The following is a 19,042-nucleotide window of genomic DNA, read 5'->3' as shown; positions in this document are numbered from 1 at the left end:
CGGAACGGATCAGACTCCAAGGCTTGGTGGCGTTGCTGGTGGCTCCGGTATGGGGCTCCTGGAGATCGGGGATATCTCCCCTCCTCTACGAGCAACCTTGGCCCCTCACGCTACGCAGGGATCCGCGACAGCAGGCAAGGGGCGAAACCTTTCATCCCAGACCCGCAGAAATAGAATTGTGGGTCTGGCCCGTGGAGGGAAAACTTGACTGCGACTGGTTTTCCACCTAGAATGGTGGCTACCAGTGGGGTATCGTTCAGGTTCAACTCGCTCAAAATAACTAGTTCCTTGCCGTGAATGTGAACGAGTTCTTTCTTTTGTGGGACGGTTACGTTCACACTATAGTGCATGCCCCCATCCCCTCCCCCCGTATATAGGACGGGAGGTTGGGCTGTACGTGCGACGTAGAAAACCAAAACGCTCCCACGAGGGCGTTTTTACACTAGAGAGTGGAGCTGCTGAACGAGAACGTGAACGAGTCAATTGAACTTTGTATTGCCGTGAACGTGGACAAAGTCGTTCGTTCGCTGAAATGACTGTTTTTCCACCACTAGCGGATACTATTCAGGCCGCTAGGGCACACTCCACTAGGTCTCTCTACGGGACAAAGTAGGGCGTGTGCGAGGAATGGTATCTGGGACGGTCCCCGGCTGTGCATGGTTCCGCTCCAGGTTTCGGTCGCAAACGTCCTGATCTTCCTACAGGATAGGTATGATCTGGGAAACGTTTTCTCCATGATCGAAGGGTACCTGGCGGCTATCTCAGTGAGCCACGGTTGGCTTCGAGGGGAAAACCGCGTAAAACAGCCCCTTGTGGGCCAGTTCATGAAGTGCGCTGCGTGCACATCCTGTCTCAAGGTCCCTGTTCGCCACGTTGGGACTTGGTCCTGGTGCTCGACTCACTCTCTCGTCCTCCTTTTGAGCCGTTAGAGACGGAGGAACCAAAGTTCCTCACGTTCAAGACGGTACTCCTGGTTGCGCTGTTGACAGCGGAACGGGTGAGCGATATTCGTGCCCTCTCGGTGACTCCAGAGTGCATGAGGTTCGCTGGGGGTGACGGTAGGGTTGTCTTCAAACCCAACCCGGCGTTTGTCCCCAAGACTACCTAGCAGTGGTTAAAGGTATCATGACATTCATTTTCACTTTTTTTGTTTTCAATGTTTTATTTGGGGTTTTATGACCTCAATTACACCCAAAAAAACTGAACTTAGAACATTCAGTGGATTTTCTGTGGTCTGGGGTTTTCTGAATAATTAGGCTGAAAAGTAATCTGAGCTTGGCCCTTCGACAGTGAGGTCACAGTCAATTAATCTCGCCCACTCTCCTCCTCGCCCCTCCCCTCCCCTATCCTTTCCTTTGGGGGGGGGCGGAGCAGAGGCGATGATTGACAGGCAAAATCCCTCACCAGCGACACCCGCAGGCAAAGATTTCTTTTTTCATTGCAGTTGAAAAGGCTTTAGAAATGTGAGAGAAAAACACCTGCCATGGATCACTGGAATGGAATTTTCACTTTAAACTTTTTGTACACTTTTGAAGGACCAGGACAAAGACTTTGAATGTGGTATAAAAGTGAATGTCATTAAACCTTTAAAGCCTACCTGCTTTTCACCTGCCTCCGGTTGCCCGGAGGAGGATCGGGGGCTGCACTGTCTCTGGCCAGTGAAGGCCCTGGGGGTGTATGTCCGGAGGACTATGGCCCGGAACCGGCCCAGCCGGTTGTTCGTTTCTTTGGGGCCCGGGTCACGGGGAAGGTGGTGGCTTAGTCAACGCCTTCCCGTGGATTTTGGATGCTATTCGCCTGGCATACACTAGTAGCGGCCTGAGAGCGCACTCTACTAGGGGTGTGTCGATGTCCTGGGCCCTCTAAAGAGGTGTGTTTTTCAGGACACCTACACGGCAGCAAGTTAGTCGTCTACCTCGACTTTCGCTGCTCTCTCTTTGGCCTGGACGTGGCAGCGCCCTCCATGGCGCTCGCAGTCCTGGGCGAGGTTTCCACCTGACGGTGGGGTAGATGCATGGAACAGACGTAAGGTCGGTTCATGCCCTTGTGCCTCCTAGGGGGTGTTGACGTCCTGGGCCCTCTGCAGAGGCATGTCTTTCAGGACGTCTACATGACAGCGAGTTGGTAGTCTCCTTGACTTTCGCTGTTTTTCTAGCCTGGACGTGGCGGCGTCTTCCTTGGCGCTCGCAGTCCTGGGTGTGGCTTCCACCTGAAGGTGGGTAGGTGCATAGAACGGATGTAGGATCTGTTCATGCCCGTGTGCCTAGTATGTCATAGGCCGACGTCCGGGTCTTAGGTCAGTAAGGCGGACTTCGGTCTGTTAGGGCCCTCCACTAAGAGGGACAGGCTGTGCCTGTTTTTTAGTTCTTAGGGCTGACAATGGGTTGTCAGGGCCCTACTTTCCTGATCCTTGCCTCAGACCCGGTGGGTCTGATGGCGCCTGGGTGCCGAGGGCCACACCCCTGGGGGGGCGGGGCCCTGGCGCCCGGTACTGGGGCAGGTATTGTGGTATCTCGATTTGTAGATACATTCCGGGGGTTTATATCTCCCATATGTGAACAACGAGAGAGCAATGTAGCTAAACTAAGGGTTACTTACGTAACCCCGGTTTTGTAAATTGCGAACGAGTTGTTCACAGAAACACCCTTCTTTTTGCTTCACCGTAGGCAGAAGGAAGCTGGTGTATCAAGAGAACGACTTCCGCATTCCGGTCTCCTATAATACCTTCGGGAGGAGGCTACCGGAAAGCGACGGAAGACCCATCGGGCCAAAAAGGGTTTGGCCCTGAGGGAGTGAATGTGAAGCTTCTATATCATCGCCAGAGGGCGCTGTTTCCCATATGTGAACAACTCGTTCGCAATTTACAAAACCGGGGTTACGGAAGTAACCCTTAGTTTGTTATCAGTAAGCCAAGTATGGATTTTGGAGAGTTCAGAGCTGAGAGCTTCCTCAACTTGCAACTTGTCCTCACCCGAGATCAGGAGTGCCGAGTCATCAGCGAACAGGAACAGTTTGCAGTTACAGGCAGCATTCATGTTGTTAATGTATAGAAGGAACAGTAACGGCCCTAGAATGCTGCCTTGAGGAACCCTGCAGCTCACCGGGAGGGATGAGGACATGGTTCTGTTGATGTCAACCACTTGTTCTCTACCCTCCAAGTAAGATCTCATCCAATTTAGTGAAGTGCTATCAAAAAACAATCGCCCTCAGCTTATCAAGTAGAATTGAGTGGTTTACAGTGTCAAACGCCTTTTGGAGGTCCAGCATGACCATGCCGCAGTATTTGCCCGAGTCTACCTCACGTTTGATGTAGTCGGTCAAATACAGTAGGAGTGTCAGTGGATTGGGATGTTCTGAAGCCCGATTGGCATTCAAACAACAGTTTTGTTTTAGTGCCTCCCCCAGTTTTTGTGGGTGGCTTTTGTTTGCCTCAATGTTCTCATTTAAGATTTTTTTAGGGCATTTGTGATCAATTTATTAACTATCAACTTCAATGCTCTACAGCTGCAGCGGGAGCCATTACCTGGGAGTGACAAGCGGGCATGACAGCCCATCCTTTAGCAATCTCCCACCCGAATGTAGTAATGTCTCTTTCCTCTGCAGGGGACTCGCTCTGATCTGCAGCCTTCCACAACATGACCTGCAGATGAACATGCAGTACGTGCCTGTATGCAGAATCATATTCGTCTGCCAATACAATGCGAAGAAGAACTCTGCACCGGTATCTTTTAGGTACCCTAGGGTACCTAAAAGATACCACCCCGGCAAGAACAAGAATCATGCATTGACGATTGACAATTATATCAAGGTTTGGTACAAAATCCATAATACACAAAAGATATTTACTCATAGATTTTATGTTTTCAGGGGAGGCATCAGTGCTACATACAGTAGCAGTAGGCCTATATGTGTGATTTCTATTTACAGTATGTTGTTGCAACAATGGATGACAGGTCTCTTTGGAAACCTATAGATGGGTTTCCTGTTTGTAAACATGAGAGGATGATGCGCGCAGTGGAGGGTTGAGCAGTAGAGGGCGCTATTACCCGCAGCAGCTCTAGTCAAATGTACATCATAAAAGAAATGGTCTTCACTGGGTTTAATGAAAGTAGATTAAATGATGCAGTTTGTAATATCTTCTTTACTCAATAAAAATGATTTGTCGGAAGTTGGATCTGTTTGTATATAATAGCAGCATTATGCCTATTATGCCTAAAATAGCAGCATTATGCCTATCTAAATCCCGAAAATAACAACACAGTGAATGGCGCTTCCGGTTCGTTCTACCACCCGCATGCGCAGATTGCGCACTCTGCTCTGTGATGACGTCGCGAGGAAACCCATCTATGAAGCACGCGTTTAGATTATTTCTCATTTTAACCACCAGGCGGCAGTGTTCGTTAAGCCACTTTCTTCCACAAGCTGTCTTTGCTTGATATTTATCATCCTTCGTACGACGGTGTCGTGTCCCACGCTGTAAAATAGCAGTCTAAAAGCTCACAACGCGTCGCATAGCAACGTACTGAGCTTGCAGATCTGTAATTTGAGAAGACGGACGTCCAGCAACGCGAGACCAAGTGAAGGTCCAATAGAAACACAGAAGCCTGAAGGTTACCAGGAAGAGAGCTTGTTTGCTGTGTTGCCATGTCCGCTTATTATAAGCGACTTTGGGCTTCTTTGTCTCTTGGACTTGTGTTTAAAGTGTAGTTGCTTATTTAGGTTTGTTTCCAATTTTCTTTTTTATTATTTAAACCAGTGGTTCTCAAATATATTCATGAAAATGTTTTGTGCCAGGGAGCATTTGTGTTGTCACTGTCAGTTGTTAGAATGTTTCACAAATATTCCAAATATTACACATTTTATTACAAGTTTAAAAAAATTAGCAGATCTACAAGCTCACAACGCGTTGCATTGCGACGATGTGTGAGCCTGTAGATTGGCTATTTTTAAAAGTGCTCATGTGACCTAAATTGCTTCTTTTGGGCTTGTTTTCATAGACCTTGTTGCTTGTGTCTATCTCAGAACCTGGCAACATTGCTTGTTTGTAAGCAGAGTAGCAGGTAGTGCTGGAGTGGAACCTTGGAGTTCTTGTCACTTTCTGACCCAAAGCAGCGTCAGCAGATATTTTAATGGTAATTCAGACTCGTTATACAATGTGGGGCGACCTCTTAGTAACGTTATATTGTTGGCCTCATGATTTAATTGCCAGTAAAATAAATAAATAAAATTAAGTGTGACTACTGTCTGTGTTAGCCAGCTAACTCCCAATGGCTAACGTTAGATAGCATTAGCTTTGTTAGCTGTTTGTTGAGACACTGCATTTAAACTTCTTAGTAAAGTTCTAGATAAACCGCAGTAAGCCTGGTTGATAATGAACTCGTGTTGTTGAAGTCTAATAGGTTTATCAGGCATTTGACATAATGGTGTTGGTAAAAGGTTAGGTTAGGCTTATTTTTTTAATATATAATATGGGGATAACAATCAATTTTTTTCTACTCTGTACATAATGTTCTATATTTCTTTGTTCTTTCTATGTTCTTTATGTTGATGAATTGAATACATAGGACCTCAATGGCAACAAGTCCACAGGACCTTTTTGGGTTATCCTTTTAGACCAAGTGTATGAATGTACTCGTGCTGTTTGCATTTCTGTTTAATAAAGTATTCAATCAATCCAGCACAGCACAGCACAGGAGCAAACGCAGAATGCTCACACAAAACAGAATTAAATCAAAGGGGAAAATTTGAATAAAAATAACAATAAAAAGTGGCACAATATACATGACATAATAACAGTAGTAATCTATGATGTTGACCATAGTCATATATAGACGGGACAGTCCCAGCCTCCCAAAACTGCTGCCTACTTATTACGTACATTTGTCTTCAGATGACGGACAAAGAGGAGGCAGTCGAAGCTGGGGATGATAGCCATGACACTCTAATGTCAACCAAGAAGGCCGAAGCAATCTCACTGCTGGACAGCGGGGAGGACTTTGAGATCCTAGATGAAGAAGATATTGACGACGAACCTCCTCCTCTGGAAGATGCTGGCGGTGGGGAAATGAACAAGACAGACGAGTTTGAAAAGACAGAAGAAGACCAAGATTCTGAGAGTTCACCCGCAGTGGGCGAGTGGCTTGAAGTACTAGGTATGTGGGTCAAAGGAAGAGACGGTGCTAATGTTAAGCCATCATCTGTTGCCACAAAGTGACTTCTTATATGACAATGTAGTAGGTGGCATGTCATTTATATTTGACGTGTTTAATTTAAATGTAATAATTGTTAGTTAAAATTGTTTGAATTGTAACGTTACTGCATGTCTGCAGGTAATGACCAGCTGAAGAAGAAAGTCTTGGAGGCTGGCAAAGGTCGTGACAGCCGGCCTCTGAAAGGACAGAATGTCAAGGTGCATCTTAAGTCTTCTCTGACTGATGGGACACTTGTAGAGGAGCAACCCGAGCTCTCTTTCACTCTGGGAGATGGCGATGTAATCCAGGTAAAAAACTAATTTAAATGTCTATGATATCACTATTTCTTTGTTTTTTAATCTTTACAGAGAGCACTGATAATTGAATAGGATAGGACAACTTCAGATGACTGATGTTAGGAACTAATGCTGTATTGTTGTGATATCAATGTCCCATTACAGTCAGTTGTTTCTTCTTTCAGTCCCTGGATCTCACTGTGCAGCTCATGGAATTGGGAGAGAAGGCCCTCATCCAGGCTGACGCTAAATATTCATATGGCACTTTGGGGAGGTAGGCGGTTTGATTCAATGTAGCTGTTACTTAGTGGTATATTTTAGTCTGTAATATTATGTCACTGTAGTTGAAATAGACAAGTGTTTCAGTCAATGTCACTGTCCGTCTAAGTTTTACTAGTGGGCAGCCCTCATATGCCTATCGGAAGTAGGCTACTAGCTACTAACGCTGGGAACCCACCAAAAAAAGCGTCGCTCACACGATATATTGTGTGCGTTTTGTAAATATTGAACCAATGAAAAGTATTAACAAGAACTTGTGACTAAATAATAACTCCATTTGAATGCAGGTTATTTTTTCCATTTCCTTACAAGTATGTTTTGGACAGTGACGTTATATAATAAATATTTAGCTGAATAAGTCAAGGTATATTTAACACTGAGTGAGTATGGTATTTGAATGCTCCAAATCTAAACTGAAACTTATTTTCAGTATTGATCCTGAGGTTCCCCCCAACGCTGAGCTGTCCATGGAGGTAGAGCTGCTGGAGGCCGCGGAGGCTCCAGACTGGGAGCTCCTGACTCCTGCAGAGAGGATCGCCCTCGCCAGCCAGAAGCGGGAACGGGGCAACTACTACTATCAGCGTGCTGATTACGCCTTTGCGGTCAACTCCTATAGCATCGCTCTGCAGATTACGGAATCTAGTTCTAAAGGTGAGCTATTGTGCATTGGGCAGGGGTGTTCCAAGCACAGGGCAATAGGAGAAGCAACTAAAATGGAAGTCCATTGTAAGACCGCCGGATGTTTGGTCACGTTCAGACCTGCACACTCGTCGCCTTTACTTTTGAATGCAAAATATGCCATAATGTTTTTGTTTCTGGTATATACATTTTCAGAGGTTACAATTTAATGATTTATATGGTTAGGTTATACCTGTACTTGTTTCTTTTCCCTCCTAAATTTAGAGTAGCCAATAATTTTTCTCCCTGTTTAGTCGGTATGCCAATTCATTTCTCCCACCCCTTTCCACTTCTGTTGTACCCTACTGGCTCACCTGCCAGTGAGGAGCCCCCACCGGGATAACATAGCACCTCCGTCCTACTCCTACCGTTCAATATTCCCCCACGGCCCAGCCTGTAGGAGTACCTCTCCTACAGGAATAACCTCTGCCACAAAGATCGCCCTCGCCACCTGGCTTGAAGTTCCCTCCCACGAACACAATTGTGTTCCCATACATAGACACTTGGCATGCCGGATGTACCGTGGTGTAGTTGAATCCCTAGACTCGGTGTTGGTGGGCAGGTGCTTAACCTGCTCCAACCGAGCGTTTGTTCTGTTGTTATATAATTCATGATTACAAATAAAAAACACATTTATAAAGGTCTAGATAATGGAGTTTTAAAAACAGCTTATAGTGTCATGGCAGCACAAACATAAAAACTGATAAATACATCTAGTTGTAATTTACAAAATAAGCACTTTCATACAGGTCAAGTGTTTCACGTCGGGGCAGCTAACAGTGTTTCAGGATGATTCTCAGAAAGCTCAGAAAAAAACTGGTTGAGGTGTGTGTAGATTAAATAGGCTAACTGTAGTTTGTTGCCACGTGAATAAATGGGATATGTTTTACAGAATGTGTCGCCTTTTCCACCCCTCATGAGTGTGCAGGCCTGAATGTTATGTTGTTGTGATCTTTCTTTTAATTTCTGTAATGCTGGTGATGCTGTTTTGTGATCAATAGTTTTTGCGTGTTGTTTCCTGTGTTGCAGTGGACATCAGTCCTGAGGAGGAGACAGAGCTAATAGATGTTAAGGTGAAATGTTTAAACAACATGGCTGCCTCTCAGCTGAAGCTGGACCACTATGAAGCAGCACTCAAGTCTTGTGTATCAGCATTAGCTCACCAGCCAGAAAACATAAAAGCACTTTTCCGCATGGGCAAGGTAGCACATTTGTGAATCTCTCTCTCTCTCGCTCTCGCTCTCTCTCTCTCTCTCTCTCTCTCTCTCTCTCTCTCTCTCTCTCTCTGTGTATATGTTACAGGGAGATTGGAGAACCAGGGAGATTGAAGAAGGAGCGCTTGTTTTCAGGCAATTCTGTAAAACCAACGCTAGAGGGCAATGCAAGCCAGACTAGAGGGAGGGTGTGTGTGTGTGTGTGTTTGTGTGTGTGTGCGTGCGTGAGCATGCGCGTTTGTGCGGACGCGCACACGCATGCACACACATGGGCACGCATGCACACACACGCCCGCGCACACACGCATTGTTTTAGTTTCTCCCTGACACACACACACACACAGTGATCCATGAAAAGAACTATTCTGTCCCTATCGGTTCACAACTCGGACGGCGCTAATTCGACTAGCAGAGCATCGGCTGGTCAGCGCGGCACTCGCGCCTCCTCGGCCTCAAGCTCTGCTGAGTCGGCGGGCCTCGGTCATGGACAATAACTATTATCACGTGTGCGTGTGAACGTGTGTTCAGCGTTCCCCTAGCGTAGCTTCCTGGTTGCTACGTGGGGGGAACAACAAAAGACAGGTCCGCGTCGCATCAAAGCCCCGCCTCGCCCCGAAGCCCCGTGCCTAAAAACGAGCGCTCTGTCTTCAATCTCCCTGGTTCTCCAATCTCCCTGTGACATATATATACATACACATCTCTATCTCTTCTCTCTCATACTTTAATTGTGTAATGGGTCATTGTATTAAGAAACGTTATGGTCTCCTCTTTTAGGTATTGGCCTTGCAAGGTGAATGTGCAGAAGCCATTAGAATTCTGCGGAAGGCACTGAAGTTGGAACCAAGTAACAAGGTAAAGCTGCCCTCTTCCACCTCCCACTTCTTTTAAGTAAGCAAAGCAAACAGCAATGTGTTGTAGTGCTCACCCGTGTCCAACAGATGGTGCCACAATATTGCTGTAGTCTCAGTGGAAAGTCAGGTGGGATGCCGACTCATCATTTCATTGGATCTGTTTTCACCTTGCTGCTGTAAATAGGTTTATCTCTTGGTGCCCCACTGTACACACAGGTCTAATGCCTGGCTCCTGCTCCTACGCTGCTTACATAGGCTGATACAGGAGGTTCTTTGGCTACACAAGGCCATCTGACAGAGCTCAGTGCGTGGGCTTTTTGGATCAGCTGAATGCTTGAACAGCTTGGTAATAGTGCCCAAAATCCACCACTTCAATCCTACACCAATCTGTCAAATCGCCATGCGCCTTTTTATACAGTACTCAAAAGTGACTTTGCACTACATTTTGTGTACTACTAATTGATTAGATTGTTTATATTGATTGGGCTTGAAGAGCACAATGTACAATGTTTTTTATTTGTAGGTCTGCAAGTTCTCCAAGGATGCATTCTACACTAGTCCAGTCATAGTCACCATTAGCGCTCTCTTTTTCTCTCTCTCAAATCATGACCATTGAATGCTGTTCTTTTAATGCGCATCACAGGACAAAAAAAATTACATTTTCAGGACTACCCCACCACGGTTGGCTACTGACGTCTGTTTTCAACTAGCAGTATTGAGCAGAGGGAGATCAGCTTGAGAGAAGGGCCACATAATCAAATAAAATAAAATGATACTTTCTCCCTGGAGTGGACCTCCAGTGAATGGTCCCCCAGGTTGGGGTTCGCTGCTTTACGGCATGCTTAGACCATATGCTTCTCTGTAATGGACAGTGGCTTGAAATATTTCTGGGCATATTGTTGGCATTTGTTATTTGCTTCTGGAGTAACTTGCTTTTAGTTTATTCTCTACTGCCTGCCATAGCATGCTGCTGATGTGTCTCTTTAATCTCCGTAGCCTATTAATATGTGAGCATTTTCCTGTTGGCACTTCTATTTATTATGTTTAATAAAACTATAAAAAGTAGTGTATATGATCACTGATGTGTCTGTTCTCTCTGTGTTTGCATGTATGTGCATGTGGAACTGAGAGAACAGGGCAGTAGAGCCCTGCACTGATGCACGCTCACTCGCTGACCAGTCTTAACCACTGGCAAAGCACTCTTGAACGTGGACCTGTTGGGTAGTCATTGTGTTTTGGTGCTCTGTGCCACACATCGATGCCTCGAAATTAGAACCGTGCTCTGAGAGACGCATCAACAGCTTTTGACATGTGCACACGACGCCTCCGGTGTGGCTACACCCATTGTAAACACCCATTGAATTTGCGGGCGACTGACTCTTTTAATGTGTCGGGGCCTTAAAGGTGTCATGACATTCATTTTCACTTTTTATTTTCAATGTTCTATTTGGGGTTTTATGACCTCAATTACACCCAAAAAACCTGAACTTAGAACATTCAGTGGATTTTCTGTGGTCTGGGGTTTTCTGAATAATTAGGCTGAAAAGTAATCTGAGCTTGGCCCTTCGACAGTGAGGTCACAGTCGATTAATCCCGCCCACTCTCCTCCTCGCCCCTCCCCTCCCCTATCCTTTCCTTTGAGGGGGGCGGAGCAGAGGCGATGATTGACAGGCAAAATCCCTCAGCAGCGACACCCGCAGGCAAAGATTTCTTTTTTCATTGCAGTTGAAAAGGCTTTAGAAATGTGAGAGAAAAACACCTGCCATGGATCACTGGAATGGAATTTTCACTTAAAACTTTTTGTACACTTTTGAAGGACCAGGACAAAGACTTTGAATGTGGTGTAAAAGTGAATGTCATTAAACCTTTAAGAAGAGATAAGTGACTCGCAGACCTGAAATAACATCATCTTGAAATAATATCATTTCCTGAAATAAATAATCGGTAGTCTAAGTGTCACATTCATCATGTAATTCCATACCAACATTTTTAATTAACAATATCTTGTGAATTATCATGAAGAAAGAAACCGAAGTATTTGAGATTTGAATTCGAGGAAATGCAGAAAATGTTTTATTGTTTGTTGCTGTTTCATTGTTAAAACTAGTAAAGTGCGCTGCTCACAGATCTCCGTCAGGCCAGGTTATCTGCCCAGGGCCCGCAAACTTTGGAAGTCAAATGTAGCCGGTCGGAATGGAGTATCTGAGTGACTGATACGTCTTGATCACATGACTCCACAGATAACGTGTACCGATTTGTGTGTACTTTGGACAAAATCTGTAGGAATAGTAGAAATAGTGCGCTCCTCGCGCTCAAGAGTTATAGGCCAAAACGTGAAGTGGCCTGTTATAGCGCCACCATGAAGCCAATTTGTCTTCTTTGGCCTACTGGGAGTGTGTGTGCAAAGTTTGATGCTGATTGGTCCAGCAGTGCCGGAGATTTGCTGATCACAGATGGACAAACAAACAGACGATGACAAACTAGTGTAGTGTGGACCTAGATCAAATATCCCAGTGTGATGATGGCTCTCCAATGATGTCAGGTGTTTTTGTAGCATGGATTTTGTCATGGAGGAAAAATATTAATCACTCACAACAATACTTCTGGATGAGTATTCGGTCCCTAAAACTAGATTTCCTTCCTAAAACTCCTTGAGATATGCTGTAGTAGTCATCATTGTCATTATCTCATCACATCTTGTCGTTAAAAGAGACATTAACATCCTGAAACATGTGTATCAGGAAAGACATCCACTGTGAAACCGTGTTAGTCCATATAAGGATGATTGTGCTAGTTCTGTATCAGAATATTCACCAGTATGCTGTCAGTACCTCAATCCTCACCAGACTGGCAGACCCGACCTGTGCAGTATTTACCCATATCTTAGTCGTGCAACATATCACATCTAGCAAAGCTTTTTTGTCTGTGGTGATGGGTATACATTATATGAAGTTGAACAGAGATATCCACACACCAACTGGCTCCCGATGAAAGGATTTGTATTTGTTGCTATCGACATTACAAGCACACAGCTCTTCCTCAGACTTCTGATGCATACAGTACAGAGGATTGCCATCCTAAATACCCACTTCAAAACCAGTGGACATAAAACCTGTTGCACATTGCCGTCAAGTCTGATATGCCATAAATTTTATATTTTACATATATACAGATTCATATTGTATATGTGGGCTACATACTTTATATACCAACGTAATGTTTAAAAAAAATGTTTTACTTTATATACTGTAATGGAAATCACAGTATATATGCCATGTACCCCTGAAGTTTATACTGAAAATGGACTCGGGCTGAATAGCCATTATAGGTAGCTGTCAATTTTTTTAAGTAAATATTATTTTCACTTAGGGATAATGCAACACCATATGCAAAAAAGAAAACCAAAACAAAGAACACAAATAAAATATAATGTTAACGACTGAACCGAGACATTCAGACATTCATTCACAAGTATAGTCTAATATAAAATAGCTCATTAAGGGGCCACAGTGCCCATTTAAATGCATCCAGAAGAGTTCACATTTTAGGAGCATGGAGTAGAGTTTATATCTTCCCTTCTGTGTGAATGTTTAATTGCATCAATTCCCATACATCTGCGAGTGGAGGTAGTGCTTCACCTTGGTGAAGTGTTGTCCAGCTACATAACTAGATATTATGTTTTTAAAGGTCTTGTGGTCTTACCGATGTAAACCAGTCCACATGGGCATTTAAGGGTGTATATTACATTAGCAGTAGAACATGAAATCACACCTTAAATGTTAGAATTTTCTTCCCATGTGGGGGAGATTTAATCAGTTAGTTTTGTATATCAAATGTCATTGTGGACAATGACCACATGGGTAGAGCTAAGGAAACGTGAAGGAGTAGGGAAGGTCTGCTCTCAAGCTATGTTCAGACAACGGCGTCAGATGCATTGTGATCAGAGCATCTGAAACGTAAGCCGATCCGTCGGATGCGTCCATTTCCCATGTTATCTTTTGAGGCTGTGGCCAGTGCTGAAAAAGTGCAGTTTTCTTAGAAGGCAGGACAGTGGAATGCACGAATGCAATATGAACATTCCATTTAAAAAGCATAAGTAATTAGTAAGAAAATATTGTGATGGCACCTTGACAAATATGAAAACATTGCATTACATCATTATGAATAACAAATTCATATGGTAGAAGGGTGGGATTTGTGACAAAGCACAAAGGTGTTTTGTTTTTTGTAGCCACATTTTTATATAGAATGTGAAACTAGGACTAATAAACACTGCTTCTTTATTTGGGATACTTTATTTATTAGACTGATTTTCTTTATTGCTGCTCACAATAACAAGGAAAGCTCCTCAGATGGGGGGTATTCCTACCAGTAAAATGTGTAAAGCATTCAGGCCATTCATCAACTGACTTTTAAAATAAAGATGTTTACATTAATTGAAATGCGGGCGCATGTGCCTGCTCGTTTAGTTTATGATCGTCTGCCTTGCGTCCCCCCTCCACTACACCCCTGCGTTTGGACTGTTGGCTCACTGAAAGAAAACTACAAGTGAAATGGCTGCCAAGAGGGGTCAACGCATGGCGCATCTGTCCCATTGGTTGGTCATGGTTCATCATGTTGAACCTGACGTGTTGGACTTCACACTCCGCCTCGTTTTCCCCATAGAATAGAAGGGGGGAACGGGGAAGCTGTGACGTGGCTGTCTGACCGGGCCTTTAGCAGCACGTTACTGTAGGTTAGGGGGGTCTCTTGTACACCACATGAGGGGGCTTAGAAAAACTGTTCATAAATTAGGGTTAGGGTCAATTCTCTGTCATTGGATACAGGTGACTACTGAAACAAACCACTCTGTATTATATATATTTTTTAGCGTCTACTAGTAGCAAGGCATTCAGTTTATCTTCAGATTGTCTATGTATGAACATTTTGAGCTCTTTTGTTTGGGTGTTGGAAGTCTTCATTAGAGCTGAAGATCCGTCTTTTTTTCATAGCTAATGGATTATATTATTCACCATGGAGAAGAGTTTCTATCCATAGGCTTTCGGTACAGCAAGTCAGTTTTTAGGCTGTTGTTTGTCTGAAAAGTTCATTTCATTTGCATCAGACGACAGTTAACTGAAGGTGTTTGTCATATGCGGTTGTGAAATTCATATATCCCACAAGTTGGACTTGGCGTGCAACTCTTGCTCACATTCTTTTTGTTTCTTATCCATGTAGACTATCCATGCAGAACTATCCAAGCTGGTGAAGAAGCACTCAGAACAGAAGGGAGCGGAGCAGGCCATGTACAAGAAGATGCTGGGTAACCCTACCAGTACCATGAGCGGCACACAGAAACACCAGGCCAAGTCCTCGTGGGTAAGTCAACTATTTCTAATGATAACAGCAGAGAAATGTTTGTATGCCCACCTTGTAAGGATGCTGTAGTAAATTCTGTGGGACTTTCCTGTCGTCAAATCATGCTTTGTTATTTGAATTGTCTGTGTAAAATGGAATAGGTAAACATAGGGTTTGTGAGGTGTAAGAATTAAAGAATGAAACACAGAGGGAAGTTCAGGACTTATTAATGATCATCCAACTTATGCATTGTTTTCTATTCCTTTTGTCTCTTTCAATATTTCCCCAGGGTCTCAGCTGGAAGTGGCTATTTGGTGCCACTGCAGTAGCCATCGGTGGTGTTGCATTATCTGTTGTGATTGCTGCCAGAAACTGAAGCAAACCTGTAGCAATTGCCAGCCAACGCCCTTCCAAAAGGAGAGCCTAAACAATGAAATAATTAAAATGTCTGGCAGTGCCTTTGGAACCTGGTTAGAAGGGGAAAACCAATGTTGATTGGTCAGTTGCCTCTTCACTTTGACTGTCCCTAGGTTTCTCTGCTATGTTTGAGAAATATATATAACAACAAATAATAAAGAGGGGGGACTGGGGTAGCGGCAGTTTTATATAATTATTTAGCCCTATCAGTACTCTTTCACATTGCCAGACACTAAAGGCTGATTTATACTATATCGAAAATAGTCGATCTACAAGCTTTTCAATATTTGAGCTTGTAGATCTGCTATTTTCTGCACGTGAAACCGGCACGCAACTAAGTATAAATTAAGCATAATTGTTTGTTTTGCTGTCTTTGGTAGTGATTGTATGATATTGGCTAATTTGAGCACTGGAATGAAAATTAAATAAATGTACATTTATTTACTAATCTCTACATTAGACATATTTTACCCAAAAAGTAACGACTGTGATATTGTCCTATAAGTTATTTTCAAAGCTTGAGGTCATGGAGTTCAATTGAAGATCAGTTGTGACCTGATTTCTTAGAGAATGTGATTTTAGTTTTTAGTAGGGGAGATGAGATATTGATTGGTGTAACCTAGATGCTGTATTGTTTTGAGGTTCTCACACCCTGGTAAGCCACTTGCCCTGTGTCCTAATTCTCTCACCCTCTTTTCATTTACACAGAAGCATTAGGTTTAAGTCTGTGGCTGTAAGGCTATGGTGTAGTCCGTGTAGTGTGGCCGTTTGGGAGCCGGAGGGGTTCCCGGTTCAATCCCTTACGTATCCTTGAGCAAATGGACTGGAGGTTGCTTCCACAGAATACACACGTACTGGGTAAGCCATACGGTTGGGAACCTGAACAGGTTCTTATGAGAAACCGGTTCCAACATTGTGGAACTGGTACCGATTCCATCACATTTGCATTTGCAGTTAACGATTCCCAGATTTCCGCTGCTCTTTAAAAGTCTGTATGTTCCCTTCATTTGCATCTGTTGGCTGTGTGCAAGTAACTGAGGTTGTGACGTCACCTACAGTGAGTGAGTGGAGAGCAGAGCAGTTTGTGAAACACATGCAGATCTCAGAGCTAGTGTTGAACGAGTATGAAAAGACTAAATAAATCAAAAGTGTTGTTGCACCACAGTAAGGCGAAGACAAGTGCATGAAATGCTAGCCTGCCAGTGCAAAAAGAAAATAGCCCTCGGCAGATTATTCTGGCCCCTCTCGGTTATGATTGGATTTCCCTGCCCCCGAAGTTGTGGGGCACCAATCAGGGTCCAATATGCAAATATGGGGCGGGTTTATCACCAGAGTCATTTTTTTAATCCGGCCCTTGGAAATGCAGGTTCCACACAGAAATTCTAGACTAATATCTACGCAGGGATATTAGTCTGGCTCAGAGCCTTCTATTAGAGAGTTGCGCCAATGAGGGGTCAGAAACAGCGTCGGTCACGTGGTTCATGTAGCTGGAAATAGTGACAAGGAGCCGTCGACTTCAATGCATTCCATAAACTTCCGGTTTAGGGATTTGTCACTATTCGCCAATGTATGTGTATGTAGAAGACCTGGCCCGAAGAAGTGAACGGAGTTGGCGTAACTCTCTAATAGATGGCACTGGTCTGGCTATGCCAGGCTAATGAAATGCAGCGTTAGACAGGCAAAAACATTATCTATGCCTCCTGACCTTCCGGCCTGACAGAGATAAGGGTAGAGAATCATTAAGGACACAGATTATAATTTAAAAAAAAGTGGTGCGGGTGTAAGAAATGGTAATGGAGAGTTTGTTTTCATTCTTCACTTTCAATCTTGTATACCTCACTTTTCATCGATTAAGACCAAATATAGGATAAGCCTTCAACCGCAATCTTTAGTTTATTTATAGATTTATTTTCCCTACCTTATATGATTTATCTAATGTTTTGTGTCTTTTATGTTGTTGCTAAGTTGCTAATTTATTGAGTTTTTTTTATTTTTAATACCCTTTTTATGAGACAAAAGTGAATCGATATGTAGAGATAAAAATGGTACAAGAGTGTAAAGTCACAGACATACTCAATAGTTAGCATACAGAAGATTACGTGGGTTACTCTTGAGTTTCTGACATTCCCTGCCTTTGTTAATTTTGTATTTATCTCAATAAAAGTTTGTCTATTCTGTTATTACCCAAATGTATTCTCTCTCTCTCTCTCTCAACATAAGACCTCTCTTGGCAAACTTTGTGGTGTCCAGACCACCAATAATAATACATTTTTGCAAATCGCAAAGTGCTATATATTATATATGAATATATGAATAAATATTCAGCAACAACAAGACCCTTCTTGGGGTAGAAAGTAGATTAAAAAAATAATTAAGGCATTGAGTAAAAGACCTAAGAAAAAATGCAGGTCTAATAATGTGTACTTTACATTATTTCAGACCAGACACTCGGGTGACCACTCTTTACTTATATGCCAGTATTGCATTTATTTCACCCATAGACTGGATTTGACCATAATCTTCAAGTGCCAGATGTTTTGTTTCTATTGATTCAAATATATTGCCATTGCAATGTACTGTTGTCATGTACCTTCTCCACCCTTTGGGATCAACAAGCCATACATTTAAACTCCTGGACTGATGTCATCTAATCCCCTTGGTCCTTGCCACATGGCAATGCAAAATGGGCAGGAATGAAATTCCTGCATGTTCTATATGAATGTGTGCTTGTTGACATTTTTACAGGTATGGAAAAAAACGGACAAGTTTGTGTTGGCTACTGACATATGTCTGTGTGTGTGTGTGTGTGTGTGTGTGTGTCTCTCTCTCTCTCTCTCGCACGCACACGCACACACACACACACACACACACACACACACCAACACACTCCATAAAATGTTCTTTCTTATACATCTCGTTATTTACTCTGGAACATGTTCAAGTGACAATTTGTTTAATAGATTCCCCTCCGTTTTATTTGTTTACAGTTGGACATTCCCAAATTACTCTGGGGTTTTGTGTCAGACAGTGACGTTTCGCTGACGTATAGTCCAGTGACCTAATGTTTCCCTCTACGCCGCTAATGATTCCCCAATGTGTTTTCCTCTGTGAGAGAAAAGTTGATTTTGTGTCATCCAAGTCTAGCCATTCACGAGTCATGTAAATATTTATATGTATAGCCGTCTACTTTGCACGTAATTATACACGGGGGGAAAAAAGGTGTACTAGCCTACATTAATATGAACATTAGACCTTGGTGTAAAGTAGCACATTTACTCAAGTACAATGTATTTTTTACTTTACTGGAGTATTTCCAAATTTCAATACTTACTTACTTCTACTCCACCACTTCTAAGAGACGAATATTGTGCTTGTTCCACTACAATTATTTAAAAACTTACTTTGTAGATCTGGATTATTATTACAAAACAACATACAAAGTATTACAAACCATTTCAGCCATTTGAAAATAGCCAGAAGATTTTTATACATTTGAAAAGTTGTGAAATGGGACATTCTATAGTACATTTTAATACCAATACTTTTGTACTTTTACTCAAGTAAATCTTTCATTCCGGACTTTTACAGAGTATTTCTATGCAGTATTGATACTTTAACTTAAGTAAAAAATGTGAGTACTTTTTCCACCACTGGCAATTAGGCTATACACAGTAAAAAATGATATGAACACAAATAATTATCAATAAGAAAATGTACAAATCATAATATTGGCTTATGGAATAGATACTAAAATGTGTCATTAAATGTGGTTTTGTTAC

At 43.0% G+C, this 19,042-nt stretch overlaps 1 protein-coding gene across 1 annotated transcript; it reads left to right on the top strand.

Moving 5' to 3' along the window:
• Positions 1 to 5,035: 5,035 nt before the first annotated feature.
• On the top strand, positions 5,036 to 17,452 carry fkbp8 (FKBP prolyl isomerase 8). Its single transcript, XM_080430804.1, has 9 exons — positions 5,036 to 5,132; positions 5,891 to 6,152; positions 6,330 to 6,499; positions 6,673 to 6,761; positions 7,197 to 7,417; positions 8,474 to 8,646; positions 9,433 to 9,510; positions 14,727 to 14,867; positions 15,136 to 17,452. The coding sequence occupies exons 1-9, from the start codon at positions 5,130 to 5,132 to the stop codon at positions 15,220 to 15,222; spliced, it is 1,224 nt and encodes a 407-aa protein (XP_080286930.1). The 5' UTR covers positions 5,036 to 5,129; the 3' UTR covers positions 15,223 to 17,452.
• Positions 17,453 to 19,042: the final 1,590 nt, after the last annotated feature.

Source organism: Gymnoscopelus braueri, assembly GCF_963280865.1.
Source record: "Gymnoscopelus braueri genome assembly, chromosome: 6".
Classification (NCBI taxonomy): domain Eukaryota; kingdom Metazoa; phylum Chordata; class Actinopteri; order Myctophiformes; family Myctophidae; genus Gymnoscopelus; species Gymnoscopelus braueri.
Note: the sequence above shows the minus strand (reverse complement) of the source record. Positions and strands in the feature narration are given on the sequence as shown.